At 42.5% G+C, this 15108-nt stretch overlaps 1 protein-coding gene across 1 annotated transcript in view; it reads right to left on the bottom strand.

Annotated features, from left to right (window-relative positions):
- Nucleotides 1-13185, bottom strand: part of GYS2 (glycogen synthase 2) — a 47608-nt gene extending 34423 nt beyond the window's left edge. Inside the window, exons 1-2 of the mRNA XM_074587227.1 lie at nucleotides 13065-13185; nucleotides 4018-4199 (exon numbers count right to left, since the gene is read on the bottom strand). Coding sequence (XP_074443328.1) covers nucleotides 4018-4199; nucleotides 13065-13185 — 303 coding nt within the window. The remainder of the gene's footprint in view (nucleotides 1-4017; nucleotides 4200-13064) is intronic.
- Between the last annotated feature and the right edge of the window lie 1923 nt (nucleotides 13186-15108).

The following is a 15108-nucleotide window of genomic DNA, read 5'->3' as shown; positions in this document are numbered from 1 at the left end:
GACTGATGTATCCCAACAAAGAATGTCAGGCAAAAAAGCCAGGAGACCTGTATGGATGAATAAGGAGCTCCTGGACACACTCAAAAGCAAAAAGGAGGCCTACAGAGAGTGGAAGCAAGGGCAGGCAGCCTGGGAAGAATACAGAGGAACTGTACAAGCAGCCAGGGACCAGGTTAGGCAAGCTAAAGCCCAGATAGAATTAAATCTGGCCAGGGACATCAAGGGCAACAAGGAAAACTTCTGTAAGTATTTCAGTGATAAAAGGAGGACTAAGGAAGATACGGGCACTCTCCAGAAGAAAGCAAGAGACCTGGTCATCTAGGATATGGAGAAGGCTGAGGTATTCAGTGACTTTTTTGCCTCAGTCTTCACCAGCAAGGGTTCTAACCACATCGCCCAAGTCACAGAAGGCAAAGGCAGGGGCTGTGAGAATGAAGAACCATTCACCATAAGTGAAAGTTGAGTACAAGACCATCTAAGAAACCTGAAAGTACACAAGTCCCTGTGACCTGATGAAATCCATCTACAGGTCCTGAAGGAACTGGCAGATGAAGTTGCTAAGCCGCATTCCATTATATTTGAGAAATTGTGGCAGTCTGATGAAGTTCCCACTGACTGGAAAAGGGGAAACATAACCCCCATTTTTAAAAAGAGAAAAAAGGAAGACCCAGGGAACTAAAGGCCAGTCAGTCTCACCTCTGTGCCTGGCAAGATCACAGAGCAGATGCTCCTGGAAACGGTGCTAAGGCATATGGAAAATGAGCTGATCCATGACAGCCAACATAGCTTCACCAAGGGCAAGTCATGCCTGACAAATTTGATGACCCTCTATGACAGGGTTACAGCATTTGTGAATAACGGGAGAGCAATGTCATCTACCTGGACTTGTGCAAAGTGTTTGACACTGCCCCACATGATATCCTTGTCTCTAAATTGGAGAGACATGGATTTGATGGATGGATCACTTGGTGGATAAGGAACTGGCTAGGTGGCCACATTCAAAAGGTTGTAGTCAACAGCTCGATGTCCAAGTGGAAACCAGTGACAAGTGGCGCTCCTCAGGGGTTGGTACTGGGACCGGTTCTGTTAAACATCTTTGTTGGCAACATCGCTGAGACTGAGTGCACCCTCAGCAAGTTTGCTGATGACACCAAGCTCTGTGGCGCAGTTGACACGCTGGAGGTAAGGGATGCTATCCAGAGGGACCTGGACAGGCTTAGGAATGCTATCCAGAGGGACCTGGACAGGCTTGAGAGGTGGGCCCATGCAATCCTCATGAAGTTCAGCCAGGCCAAGTGCAAGGTCCTGCACCTGGGTGGCAGCAATCCCAAGCACAAATACAAGTTGGGCAGAGAATGGATTGAGAGCAGCCCTGAGGAGAAGGACTTGGGGGTGTTGGTTGATAAGAAGCTCAACATGACGCAGCAATGCATGCTTGCAGCCCAGAAGGCCAACCATATCCTGGGCTGCATCAAAAGAACTGTGGCTAGCAGGTTGCGAGAGGTGATTCTCACTTTCTACTTTGCTCTGGTGAGGCCCCACCTGCAGTACTGCGTCCAGCTTTGGAGCCCTCAGACAAGAAGGACATGGACCTCTTGGAGTGGGTCCAGAGGAGGGCCATGAAGATGATCCGAGGGCTGGAGCACCTCTCCTATAAAGACAGACTGAGAGAGTTGGGGTTGTTCAGCCTGGAGAAGAGAAGGCTCTGGGGAGAGCTTATAGAGGCCTTCCAGCTCCTAAAGGTGGCCTACAAGAAAGCTGGGGAGGGACTTTTTACAAGGGCATGTAGTGATACGACAAGGGATAACGGTTTTAAACTGGAAGAGGGTAGATTTAGATTAGATATCAGGAAGAAATGTTTCACTATGAGGGTGGTGAGACACTGGAACAGGTTGCCCAGGGAAGTTGTGGGTACCCCATCCTTGGAAGAGTTCAAGGCCAGGCTGGATGGGGCTTTGAGCAGCCTGGTCTAGTGGGAGGTGTCCCTGCCCATGGCAAGGGGGTTTGAACTAGAAGATCTTTAAGGTCCCTTCCAACCTAAACCATTCTGTGATTCTAAGCAGCAGAGACATTGTGACCATGAAGAACAAGGTACTACAGGGAGACTAGTGCAGTTTATACCCCATGCAGAAGAATATTTTATGACACTGTTCAATTTTTTTTCATTCACCAACCCCTGGGACCTCAGGGGTTGAACCCAGCCCTGATGCTAGAATGTGCTGAACAGAGGTCAAGTCTTGAAAACAATGAGATGAAAGCTCTTACACCTGTTTGTACAAAAAATGCAGGGTGTAACAAAGACCGGTGTGTGAAGGAGGTCAGTTCCTTATGTACTTATTTCAGGATATCCAGGTTTCTTATTCAGGAAAATGAGGTTAAATAGCAGGAAATTTGTGTGAACCCAGACTTCACCTAAATATGAAGTCAGGCTGTGGCAAGGAATGCACCTGACCTGAGAAGTCTGGAAGCGTTCCTCGGTCCCCTGGTTTACAGGGATCCATTGTGATGCATAAGCAAAATCCAGACATAAATGTTAATAGGATAAGCACAGCTCCTGGAAACTAGAGCGTCATTATTAGAGATCAAAGCCATACTTGACGTACCTGGGACAGATTTGCTATTATATGTGAATACTCCAGCAGCACAATGCACATGTTTGGCTGGCAGGGTTGGCTGATTAAATTGAATGTATTGCTGGAACAGCAAGCAGTGTATAGATATAGCATTGCAATTAATCTGCCCCACAAATCTTTAGCTGTTTTCCAAACAAAGGAGTGTTACACAGCTTGCAGAGACATCTCTTTGTAAGCAACAGAGGCAACAAGAAAACTTGACCAATCACTTAGGAAAATTTGATTAGAAATAAGAAATGGCAGTTAGATTAGACCTTTTAGTTGGAACATCAACCTGAACAACGCAAGCATCACACAATGTTATTGTCCCCAACAGACACTTTCCCAAACTGTGGCACATAAACCTGCAACAATACACTTCTACATAATATGCAATAGGACATTGGATCCCAGTAACAGCAGAACTGATGTTACAAAGGGAGATAACACACTGCCAGTGCCACAGCTAGTGTCAGTCCACGAAGCTTATGAATTTCTACATTAAAGTGTGTCATGCCCCTCAGCAACAGAAGCTTGTAAGAATGCTTTCTTGCTGCTGCCTCTCAAGCAAACATTATTTCCTCCTGCCAGCTAGCATCTCTGAGGGACTCAATGCTGAATCAAAGTGAAGGTGAGTTCTAGATATCTGATGAGGACTTTCAAGAAAGGAGGTCAGACTTAGCATGTGTTATTTTCCTCTCATTTTCAGGTAATCAAAATCAAGGTTGCAGCTGCTTGCAGCTTAGTAGCTTGCCTGCCAACACAGCAGATTCTATTCCTTTCCCTAGTTTATTGTTGGAGAAACATTCACAGAGAGGCTATGAGGTTTGACTGGGATCACACAGAAAACACTGGTTAAAAACTGCGTAGGAAACACAGATGAACTCATTCCTTGTGCTGTGGTTTAACCTCTCTTCCTAGGGAAAAAGACAACTAGTTGCATTGATCCGATGAAGCAGATTCTTTGTCAGTTGGGTGCTTTTCTTGACTCCACCTGTGGTTTGTCCCTTTCTGGCTTTCAACTCAATATAATGCGATATAAGAAAAATTCTCTCTCCAGCACAAGAACATCAAATGTAACATAAGGGTTTAGTCAAACTAAGGTCACATTATGTCTACTAAAATCTCACTGTATTTAGAGACTGGATAAATAAGTCAGTAATCCAATTAAGTAGACTTGCAGATAAATGACTGTTAAAACCTGTAATTGGATAAACTGGTTCTTCCTCAAAAAGAACCTTTAATGAATTGAGTCTACTGTTCTAACAGTGCGTTCTGAGCCTTTCCTATTGTGACATTGACCAGGACTGCTGTGTCAAGTGGAACGGGAAGAGCATTAACCAAAACTGTAATCTCCTCAGAGTCAGCTTTGTTGCCCTGGGAAGCAGTAGCATATCTTATTTACCTGACACCCTTGGCTTTTCATGGTGTCCATTGCCTTCTTAACTGCGGGGTTTGGAGGCTCACATGCTTCCACCTGAGTCTTCACATTGTGCTCAAAATAGGGACCAACCAGAAAATAGTTTTCACCCCATTCATCTGCTGTAATTTTCGCTTTTGTCTGGATCACAGTGTAAATGCCTCCCACTGCAAAAGAAGATCACAAAGAACAAGAAGGAGAAAGGGGTACAGGCCACAAAGATCTGAAATAAGTCCAACACACTGGTGGATCAGATATACCTCCAGTTAAATGACTTCACATATTCAGATTTTAAGTGAAACCCAGAGTCTATCAAACAAATAGAAGTTCGGTCTTTTAAATGGGATCAGAGCTTCACCATACAACTTAGGAGTATGCACAGATAGTAGACTATGTATAATTCTTGAATGACAATTTAACACTTTGCTTACTCCCGGGTGACTGCATATGGCTTCCGTCAATTTCTCCTCTAATCTCAAATGGATGCTTTCTATCCTTAACTTTTATTTTTATCTAGTCTGTGATTTTTTTAAATTTATTTTAGGTGGCCAAAGTCACACCACAAATGTTCAATGAATACATTATTTCATTATTATTTTATTCCCCACTTTTTTGGAACTTTAAATCTTTACATTCAGACTGTGGGATTCAAATCCTGGGGCTCATGCTTCCCCTCTCCCATGCCTAATCTTGGTTCCACTGCATCCCAACTACAGCCTTCTGCTTTTTTATTGCAGCAGATATAATTTTCAAACATATTTTTTCTGATGTGGAAATACATGTGGTGAGAACTGAGCTAGCACTTCCAGCTTGTTTTACACAAATCACTGAGAGAAGTTGAGAGATATTGACTACTGACTATAAAAACAAATTTAAACCAATATCCTCAAGGCAAAAGGTGTCATCACCATTCTAAAGAGTAGTGAAAGTTGGAAGGAACATAGCCTACACTGCCAATATAAATGTCTGCAGCACTTTCCACCAAAATATTGTCCATTTTAAAAATAAAAACAATATAAAATGTATAAAAGAATGCGACAACAACATCCCCTGATGAGTCAGTACAGATCTAGCTAGTCTTGTGCATGGTATGCAACATTCACTTGGCTACTCTTCCTCACAGTTTTCCATAGCCAGCCCCATAATTCATGCATTGGCAGGGCAGCCTTGCAAAGCCCCCTTTGCCATGAGACCTGCGGAGCCAGGCAGTGGGCATTCCACCACCACAAATTCAGAAGAACAACAGAACATGCATGAATCCAGCAAATGGAAGGGAAGGCAAGGGAAAAGAAAATCAGAAGCTAGGTAGCTGCCTCAGAGACAAGTTTAGCATAGCTCCAGTGATTTTAAAGCACGGCAAGATAAATGAAGCTCAACAGGTACAAGCAAACAACAAAGGAAGGAACAGGAAGGGAATTAGTGTTCCTACTTAAAAATTTCATCCTCCACTGAATTTGAAAAAGTTCAGTAATGCTGCAGGCAAGAAGACTCTGCTATGCCTTTCAGCAGTGACATCAAAATTACATAAGAAGTCAGTACTGCAAGTTGCCAGTGATTGATAGCAGGTACTCCACACTTACTTTTTAAAAGGTACTGGGGCATCCGGAGGTGCCAATGCACTGCATGCAATTGCACATAGCAAGAATCTTCAGAGATTACCTGATTCTCCTTAAAAATCTGCAGCAAATGACCACTATTTACTGTACAGCAGCTGATGTTGCTCAGCACTTTGGGAGATTAGTTCCCAGATTAATTCAACTGTATCACCTGACAGTTACAGAAAGCCTCCTGCCAAGCCTGGTACCTTGCAGACCCGAGGAACTGAACAACAGAGCTATGTTTTTAATTGTGCTCCTAGAAAAGAAACCACGTGCTTGAAATCCTTCTCTTAAGAAATATACCATTTGTTTTGAATGCTTGAAGGGTCCCTAACCCTACTATTTTTATGTCAAGTTGTCTCAGGAGGCTAGGCATTTTACAAAGAAAAACAAATGCTGTTCTAATCTCCAAGATTGCTAAATAGAATTATTATAATAAATTATTACCCTACATAGTAATTCAAGACTAAGAAGACAAGAGTCTTACAGGTATATGTTCCTAAATCAAGCTCACAGTTCAAGAGTTTCACATCATATAGACATGGAACTGCAGACGGAAATCTATGCACAAGACTATTCTTCTCTACTTCACTAGGACCAGAAAGCTAAGAAACTAACTTACAGTCACCATATTCTTCCATGGCTGCTCTGGACAGGGACTTAGAGAAATCTTAGGTAAGTGATACTACATATTCCCTCCAAGTTCCTCTGCTCACAAGCTGAGAGAGACTACTTGAATAGCTTTCATTCAGATAAACATATAATTTTAATTATATGAGACAAGTCAGAATGTACAACCCATAAAGTGATGCGGTAATGATGACACGTCTGTTCTTATGGGGTGGTAAGTGCGTCATACGAGCATAAAGCACCGTAATCCAACATGGATAAATAAAGGGCTTGGTAGAAATCTTAGTCATGAAACTAAGTACTTAGGATAAAAACAAAAATGTATGTTTTACGGACTGTGAAAACTCTTCAGAAGGTAGCTGTGATAAAAGCTCTGGGTTACCTTGTCCCCAAACTTGCTTTTGCCTTCTCCATTACTATGGAAATATGACTCACCAAGCATGTCTTTGCATAAGCTTTAATTGACAGGAGAGGGAAAATGTGCAAGTGAAACTATGTATGTGGAAAGTGTTTGGCATAACTTAAAAAAAGACATCTTGAGAAGAACAGAGCAACATCTAGAATAATGTATTGACTTTTGAAATGACACTTTTCCAGAGCAAATTCAAGGAACACATTATATATTAAAAGATAGCTTATATCTGCCCAGTTACTTTGAATTCCCTGGAAATACCTGTGCTAGTAAGCAATGCATTATATATCCTACTGACTAACAGAGTAAGCGTTTATATATTCACTTAGAGCCTAACAGAATTCTCATATTACTTCCAACAATTTAGTAAACCTCCTTATTCTTCTCTAATATGATGTTCTAAGGTCACATTATAAACAGAAAACTTTTCCAAACAACAGGGGTGTACCAAAATCCCATGATGTTGCAAGTTTCTGTATGCAGCCTCTGAAGTTTTGTACTTTGAAACAGGTTTTAAAACAAACAGTAAAAGACAAAATGAAAAATAGATGCAGAATTAGGAAAGAACAGATCCAGAGAATTGGTTTGGATCATCACAGACATGGGGAATTAGCAGTAAAATGTGGATACAGGGCTAGTTTAGTGTTCTGATTGCCATAAAATGTTTTAAGCATTTTAAAGCATTAATTATTTTATTAAAGCATTAGGTTTTAATTATTTTAAAGCATCCTTGACGAAAAAATATTTCTATTATTTCTGTTTAAGATGTGTTTTTCACTTTTCCACTGGAATGAAGGAAATCAAGTTAAAAAGGAAATCAACAACAAGTCTTTTCCCCCTTTTATTTCCTTTCCATTCTTCGTCTTCTTCCAGGGAAAAAATAAGCTGGAAAGGGAAACTGAAATGTTTGGGAAAGAACGGTTTTGTTCATTTAACATAAGTTTGACTTTTCTTTTAGCGACCTCTTTAAAAAATAGAAGATGAAACCAAAATATTTTCTCAGAAAACTTCATAGAATTATTTTTAAAAGCTTGAATGTTTTCATACATGCTACCACTACTATGAATTTGTCTAAAGGAGTTCTCTGCATCACTTCAGTCATTTTCTTCTTTCCTTATTTCAGGTCCTGGTGCATTATTTCTTTTGTACATTTAAAATCCAAGCAGCAATTAGAGCCCTTCAGCATAGACATCAAAACTATCTAAATAAATTAAAAGTCTGTGAGTCAAGAACAGTGTCCTGATGTTATATCACTACTGAGGACAACATTAGGCAGAAGCGGAGATCTAATGTGCAACTGAAGACCTTTGTGCAAGATCTAGTATGCAGATGTGCTCTTTCTTCTGCAAGCTTATATGGAAAGATGCATTTCCAATGCTTTTTGTCACCCAATGAGAAAGGGTCCACAACTTCCAAGATTACACAGGAATTGGGCTGACAAAAAATGTCTTCTGGAGGTGCAACCCTTTGAGCTTTGAATTGCCCATATTTCTCAAAACTGACAGAGATACCCACCTTTCATTTTACTTGCTCTCCCACCCAGCCCACATTGCAGAAGGACAGAGGCAAGGAGCAGCAGAAACCAAAAATGAAGGAGAGTGATAGGAAGCACGGCTATGCAAGTGAGACAGAGATAACTGTAGACTGTCACTGATTGGTGCGAGATCCCTTCCACGCGCACCTTTGCTACACAGAGACAGAGGATCAGAGTGCTCCCGAGGCTCTTCAGCTTCTTTGCTATAGCCTGACAAGGCCACTCTGAAATCACTAAAGCTTTCCAGAGGACCAGAGCTGCCATGGAATCCAAGAAAGCCGTGGCACCCCAGGTTCAGGATTCAGGTTGACTTCTCTGCCACAATTACTAGTTACTTCAACTATCCTTTCACGCCTTCTCCTCCGAATGTATTTCTGATCTATAGAGATGTGATAAAATTGGGCTTAAACTTTTTTTTGTTCCTAACGATTAGTTGGAATTTTATTTATTGATTGCCTGTTGAGCTATCTGGGGATCATTTTTAGAGTAAGGTTGTAAAACACATTAGGTGAAAAAAAAACCAGGGTCTTCAGATGCCCCAGCAGATGTTTTTCATGTATTTTTGGCTACGTTTCTGGCCAGGACTCATCAGAAGATAGACGTTCTCTGAATTCTGTGAAATTCTGGCATTCCAAACATGTTCTGAAATAATACCAAAACACTGAAATTTATGACAGATGTCCACAATACAGAAGCTATTTCTGTGTGCATCACTCCCGGTGCACAAGATTTCATTTGAGATTGATTTGACACTGACAAACCACCCCACTCTAGAAATGCACAGGGCTTTGATGCTGTGCTTATGCCAAGTTTATGCCAGCACATCCCCACTCCCCACAGTGTGTTAGTTCAGGTGTGTCACCTTCTCCCAAGAAACTTTCATCATGGAACGACGCTTAATGCACAGGGGGTGAAATGCTGGTCCTACTGACTTCAGTAGATTCAGGATTTAATTTCCAATAGTCCAGATTTTCACCAGAGAAACTGTACCTAGAGCTCTGCTCCAGGGAGAACTGAACCAAGGTTTGTTTTTAGCAGAGCCTTCATTCCAATAGGGATGGGAAAAAATGTTTAGGATTCATCTATCAGTGACTCTTGAGCTAATCTGTTCACAGCTGAATGATGATACACACCGGCTGTTTGCCCAGCATTTTCAAGCATTCTTCTATTTGCTATCTAAAAGCTGTTAGCATTACAGCAGGAGATGCTAATCTAAATATTACTGGAATGATCTTAAAGACATCTTTACAGAGCACAGACCCGATCTTGAACATTCTCATCCCTTCTCATTAATGTATCAGAAAACACACTAAACTACAGCTAACTGTACAGAATTAGACTTCCTCCACACTCAGATTAAATATAAATTTTCAGTGGGAAAAAGGGACTGCTGCTATTACTCCTACAATGGCCTTTGGCTGCTCCCTGTTGACAATTTCCACCTGTGGGGCTTCAGACACAAGATCTACACAGCTTGTAGCCACTTGGTTTGTGCTCCTGTCCTTAACATTTTTATTAGTCTTCATGATATGGGTGAAAGAAAAGCAGTTTTCCTTTCCAACACGCAGAGGGATGTTTACTGGAGCACGGCGGCCAGCTGAGAAGCAGAAGGGTGAAAAAAACTGAGCTTCCCCAAGATTACCACCAAACCATGTGGTACTGCAGTGCACTGGCACCCTTCCCTGCCCGCTTTTTCCCCCTTCAGCCACAGAAACACAGTAGATCCACTTCACAGTATATGTCTTACCCATCAGTGAAGAGTCAAATAAAGTGAGGAAAATCTTGCAAAACTAACTACATTTTTCTTGTTTCTTTGGCAGGGGACTTTCAATGCAAGAGGATTTCAATGTTGTGCTTGGTTTAGGAGGCAAGTTCCTTTTCACAGGGAAAGTGTCACTGGCAAATAAGCCTTTTTTATTTCTCATTCTTTCCTTCAACTACCTTGTGTTCCTTGCTCGAGACAGAAAAGGAGAAAGAAGAGCTGCCAGTGCTTTCCAACATATATGTCAAAGATTGCCACTTAGCACAGGCAGTGGCCAGGACAGAGAATATAAAAAGAAGTAGAAAGCTCTGCCTAGTTAGAGCATGTGTTAATATGATCTAGATTTGAAAAAAAAAAAAAAAAAAAGAGAGACGCCTCCACTGTGTCAGCTACTGAGAAAGAAGTGATGAGACTCTGGAAATAATGGATACTTGCAGATCTCTGAGCACTGCATTCATACAGCTGACTTGTCCTTCTCTACAGCTGCATCTCATGCCTCAGTACCAACCAGCACTACCTCCTGCTCAGGGAAATCCCAGTAAACGCACACTCCCTGTGGGCAGCCTGGAACATGAAGATCCTCTCACAATACATAATCAGACGTGCTCCAATTTGCAGGACTCCTTCATCATCCTCAATCTCTGAGTGAGAATATATTTGAAAGTTTCAGAAAACAGCTCAACACCTGCAAAGTGCACTGTTTACAGTTGTGGGAACAGATAGGCATCTGTGAGCTCTGGTAGTATGTTCCTCGCAGGGAAGAAGACATTCAGCTTTATTGGGACTGTCACAGAGAATTGGAGGAACCACTGAGAAGGAGCATGGGTCAAGGAGAAAATGAACCCAAAGCACCTAGTAATGCACATAAAGTTAACACAAAGACTTGAACTGTCTCCTGTAGGCAACAGCCGCTTTGCACCACTTCAGCAGTGCAAGGAAGCTTCATGCTGAACTATGCTGACACACCTTTACACAGCCAGAAAGGAAGAAAGAAACCTTCATGTTAAATGCTCAGAGTTAGCTTGTCAGACAATAAACCCAGCTAATGCTTATCTTTCCCTCTATATTAGGAATACATATAGCAACATTAAAACTAAAACACTAAACATGTAGCAGTACTAAATTTATATGGGGTCAGCCTACTTAGTCAAATAAACTGTTCTTCCTTCTGATAAAAGAGGCAGGAAAAATACAGTATAAGCTATTATTTCCTAAGCCTATGTATCTTCTGTGATCTCTCTCCCCATATTTTGTTGGCTACTCTCTCTCCTAACAAACACAGTGCCCTAACTTTTTCCAAGAACTGGTTATAAAACTTAGGTCACCAGGGAACAGTATCTCATAACATGACTTAGACATTCAATTGCCTGGAAGACATAGAAAAAACACTTCAGTATCAAGAATTTACCAGAAAAATAAGCTGAAATAGGCTTATTAAAGAGTTTTTGCACAAATGTTTCCGGACAAGTTTGGTTAACACAAACTTTGCACAGAGAACCAGTTCTAACGAAGAAATTGTTTGCCATGAGCAGTTCAGTCAGCCCTGTCTGAATATATGGGTTTGGTAAGTGGTGTAAGTAACAGCACCTTATTTTTAAACTAACTGAATAAATATTCACTCTCATAAATACTAATTCTCTCATAAAATGTGAGAATAATAAATTTTAGCTGTGTCAGTTGATTTGGCTTCAGTAAAGTCAACAAGAGCTATATGGATCATTAAATGATTCACTGCACTTTGTACATAGACAGAAAGACAGATAAATCTAATTGTGTTTTACTTTTTCTTAAAACATATTGTATGATATCTATAACCAGTGGGTCCAGATGACTCAGAAAAAAATGGTGTTCAGAGATGTTAGCAAGAACAACTGAATTTGCTAGATTTCTGCTGCCATCTGCTTGCCAGTGCTTTACTTATCATGCACACTGCAAAATTATATGCTGCATGCTCTGAGTTGCGATAGTAGTAAATTAACTCAAAAAGCTTGACTGAAGCTACTGATAAATAAGCCCACAGGGATTTGAAGTGCAAAAGCTACTCTGTACTACTTCTGGGTAGTGGTACTCCTCACCACCCTAAAAAGAGCAACGTAAAATTGCGCTGCAGCGCAGATTAAATACCAGAAGCTATCACAGAATAGTAATTCCAGTTTCCCCATGGGGATAAACCCTAGCACTGTCTGTTCCTCTCACACGTTTCCCCTTTAGAGTTAAAATCTTAACAGATTACTGATCCCCTCTCCTGACTAATCTATCTTCCAGGACAATAAGACACATGAGGTCAATCATTTACTCATAGTAACTCACTTTTGTGGCAAAAATGGGGCCTGTTCCCCCCTGGTGAACTACACCTAGCAAAGGAGGATGATTTAATGAGTGAATTAGAAATGGAGGCATAAAGATCTTTGCATAATAAGCAGCGTGCACTTTGCCTGACAAGCTCTGTGCAGTGAACAGATTTTGAATCTGTACACATGCACAAAGCGTGACGTCCCTGTCTGGCACCACCTGTGTTTGCAAAGAACAGTCCAAAAGGATTTCAGCTGGCATAAAGACTGCTGGTCATTGACGTGTGTTTTTTGTTCCGTGGCTTCAATGCAACTATGTTTATTTATACTTGTTTCAAATTTGGCTTCTTCTCTACACTGCTATAGAAGGCTGAGGGAGACAGCTGAACTGCTCTGAATCTGATGTCTATTTTACAGCTCATTTTCATGCACTACATTTCCAAGTGGATTTGCATGTAAGGTAAAAATATAAATATGTACAAAGCAACATCTATATATCCATACATCTGTGCACCCAGGCATAACACTTAGATGTTTGTTTAAACAACCTGTCCCTGGTGGTTAAACACGTAAAGACACTCCGACGTCCTAACTACACGCTCATCCCACACAAGCACAGGCAGATGCAGCCCAGACACAGCACGCACGATTACACACGGATGCTACGTGCGCTCTTTCTAACACAATAGCTCTGCAGCTCACTTCTCCCCAAGCTCCCCTTAATGCCTTTCTTGTCCAAACCCTTCCTGCCTCCCTCCACTCCTATGAAAACAGCAATACTAACTCCTAAGTGTGTTGTACAAACCTTTGTTGGTAACTTCCCAAGAAACTTCAAAGAGCAACAAATCCTCCACTGGTAGGTCTTCATCCTCCCACTGAGGAAGCCCGTTAAGAGAAGTCATGGACAGTGATCTAGCCAGTGGCATTTTCTTCAGCCCTTGGATGTTCACCACGCAGGCCACAACAGTTAGCAAATGTCCAGTTAACGTGGCAGTTCTCCCCAGTTCTGGTTTGAGCAATCTGCTGGTGTGCTGGTCTCCGAGGAGAAAATTATTCAGATAGCTGGGAGCTAATGGGTTTAAACTGTCTGACCACCGGCATTAAATTGGCTCAGTGAAATCCTCAGGGCTTGAGAAGCAGCTGCTGGTAGAGGTAAGAATTTAAGACTGACCTGAGAAAGGTCTTGACTGTTTTGGGGCCAGGGCTCTTTGGTTTTCTTCTCTTAGAGGGAGGTAAAAAATGGTTTTGAGCTCCTCAGCCACAGCATTCAGTATCTACGACCTCAGGGACAACTGAAACTCGACGGTTGTAAATTCAGCACTGCCCTGAGCAAACTCCAGCAGGGAGGACGCTTTGAGTTCACCACCTGATTTGAGTCCGGCCCCTGAGTCCTCCCCTTCAGATATACCCTCCCATTAACAACCATGGACCTTCTCTATCTGCTGGCCACTTATCGTTGGGTTAGTAGACTCGTTCTACACGATGTCTCTTAGATTACTTGCCAGGTTAAATGCCATTACCTATTCTTGTTCAGTTCATCAGTCTGTAAGCACTAGTTTACCTCAAACCCTTCCTTCACAATTAACTCCAGCTGTGTTGCCAGGTCTCTGTGCAATCTTTTGGCTTCATTCCGCTCTCGAGCAGCCTTGCAGCTTTTACAAACAGAACTACAAAGGCTCTATCCCAACTTTGGCACGCACTTTGGCAGTCCTGGTCCCTGATTTTCCGCCTGGTTCCTATGCCACAGCTCTTTTCTGGCCACTGGGCCCGTGTCCTCTGCCCAGGGAAACTAGTGAGTAGTAAGACAGGGAACAGTATGCCCCTGTCTTGCTCCAGCACAGAGCTTGGATGGTGCAAGCGGTGCACACACATCTGCAGAGATGTTGGTCCCTAACTCACAACCCAAGATCCTCAAAGCTCCACAAAGCAGCTGCCAGTTTGGAAGATGCTTATGTGCTTACGCATCTGGTTGAGAAGCCAGTGCTTCTGGGACAGCTGTGTAAATTGGATCTGATTCTGAGCTTAGAGCACAGCCTACCCAAAATCCGCAGCTCAGCAGTGAGCAAATCTCCAGGTGAGATCCAGGGCATCTCTAGTACTGCGGAGAATAACATTGCACCAGCAGGCACAGACTACATAGGAGCATAGAGGGAAAGTCTCTGAGCTCATTTGAAAAAAAAGACAAGTCCAAGGCAATTGGTTTAGAAGACAGGCAGTCCATCTGCATAAAAGTCTCTTGGACATAATATAATACAGCTGAGCTTACTTTAACAGCTAACTATCCCCCCCAAAAAAACTTGCTCTTCCACTTACCCTTCCCATGCCCTCTCTGCGCTCACGGTGGTCAGCCCCATCCCTGAGCTGACGGACACAGCCCACCGAACTAACCTAAGGATGCAGAAATTTTTTTTGCTGAGTTAGGAACTAGAGCTGCCTCGGCAGAGAGCCTGGCAAGAGAGGATGCAGCAGCACGGCTGGGAACAGGGAGAGGCGGGAAGGGTGAGAGGGAATGCTGCCCTGGCCACCCAGCCAGCAGAGCTGGGCCGTGGGTCGGAGGAAATGGGTTTCCCCTTCCCGGTTAACGGGAAGGTATTACAGCCTGCCCAGGGTTACAGCCTGGCTCGGGGTTTCAGTGGCTGGGTGTCCTTTTGTCTCAATGGTTCAAGTTGCCCTATTTACCATTTTATGAAAAAAAGCCAGGCTGAGAATCATTATTTTTGGAGCACCTGTGGCTTTCACTACCTGGAGCTGGCCAGTATCACTAAGGCCACCTTAGGTGGAGAAGATAAGAACAAAGCAGCCCACGAGCCCACCCCAATCCCAGAGCCTTCCGTCAGCCCTGTGCCAAC

The sequence above is a fragment of the Larus michahellis genome, chromosome 1 (genome assembly GCF_964199755.1).
Source record: "Larus michahellis chromosome 1, bLarMic1.1, whole genome shotgun sequence".
NCBI classification, from domain to species: Eukaryota; Metazoa; Chordata; class Aves; order Charadriiformes; family Laridae; genus Larus; species Larus michahellis.
Note: the sequence above shows the minus strand (reverse complement) of the source record. Positions and strands in the feature narration are given on the sequence as shown.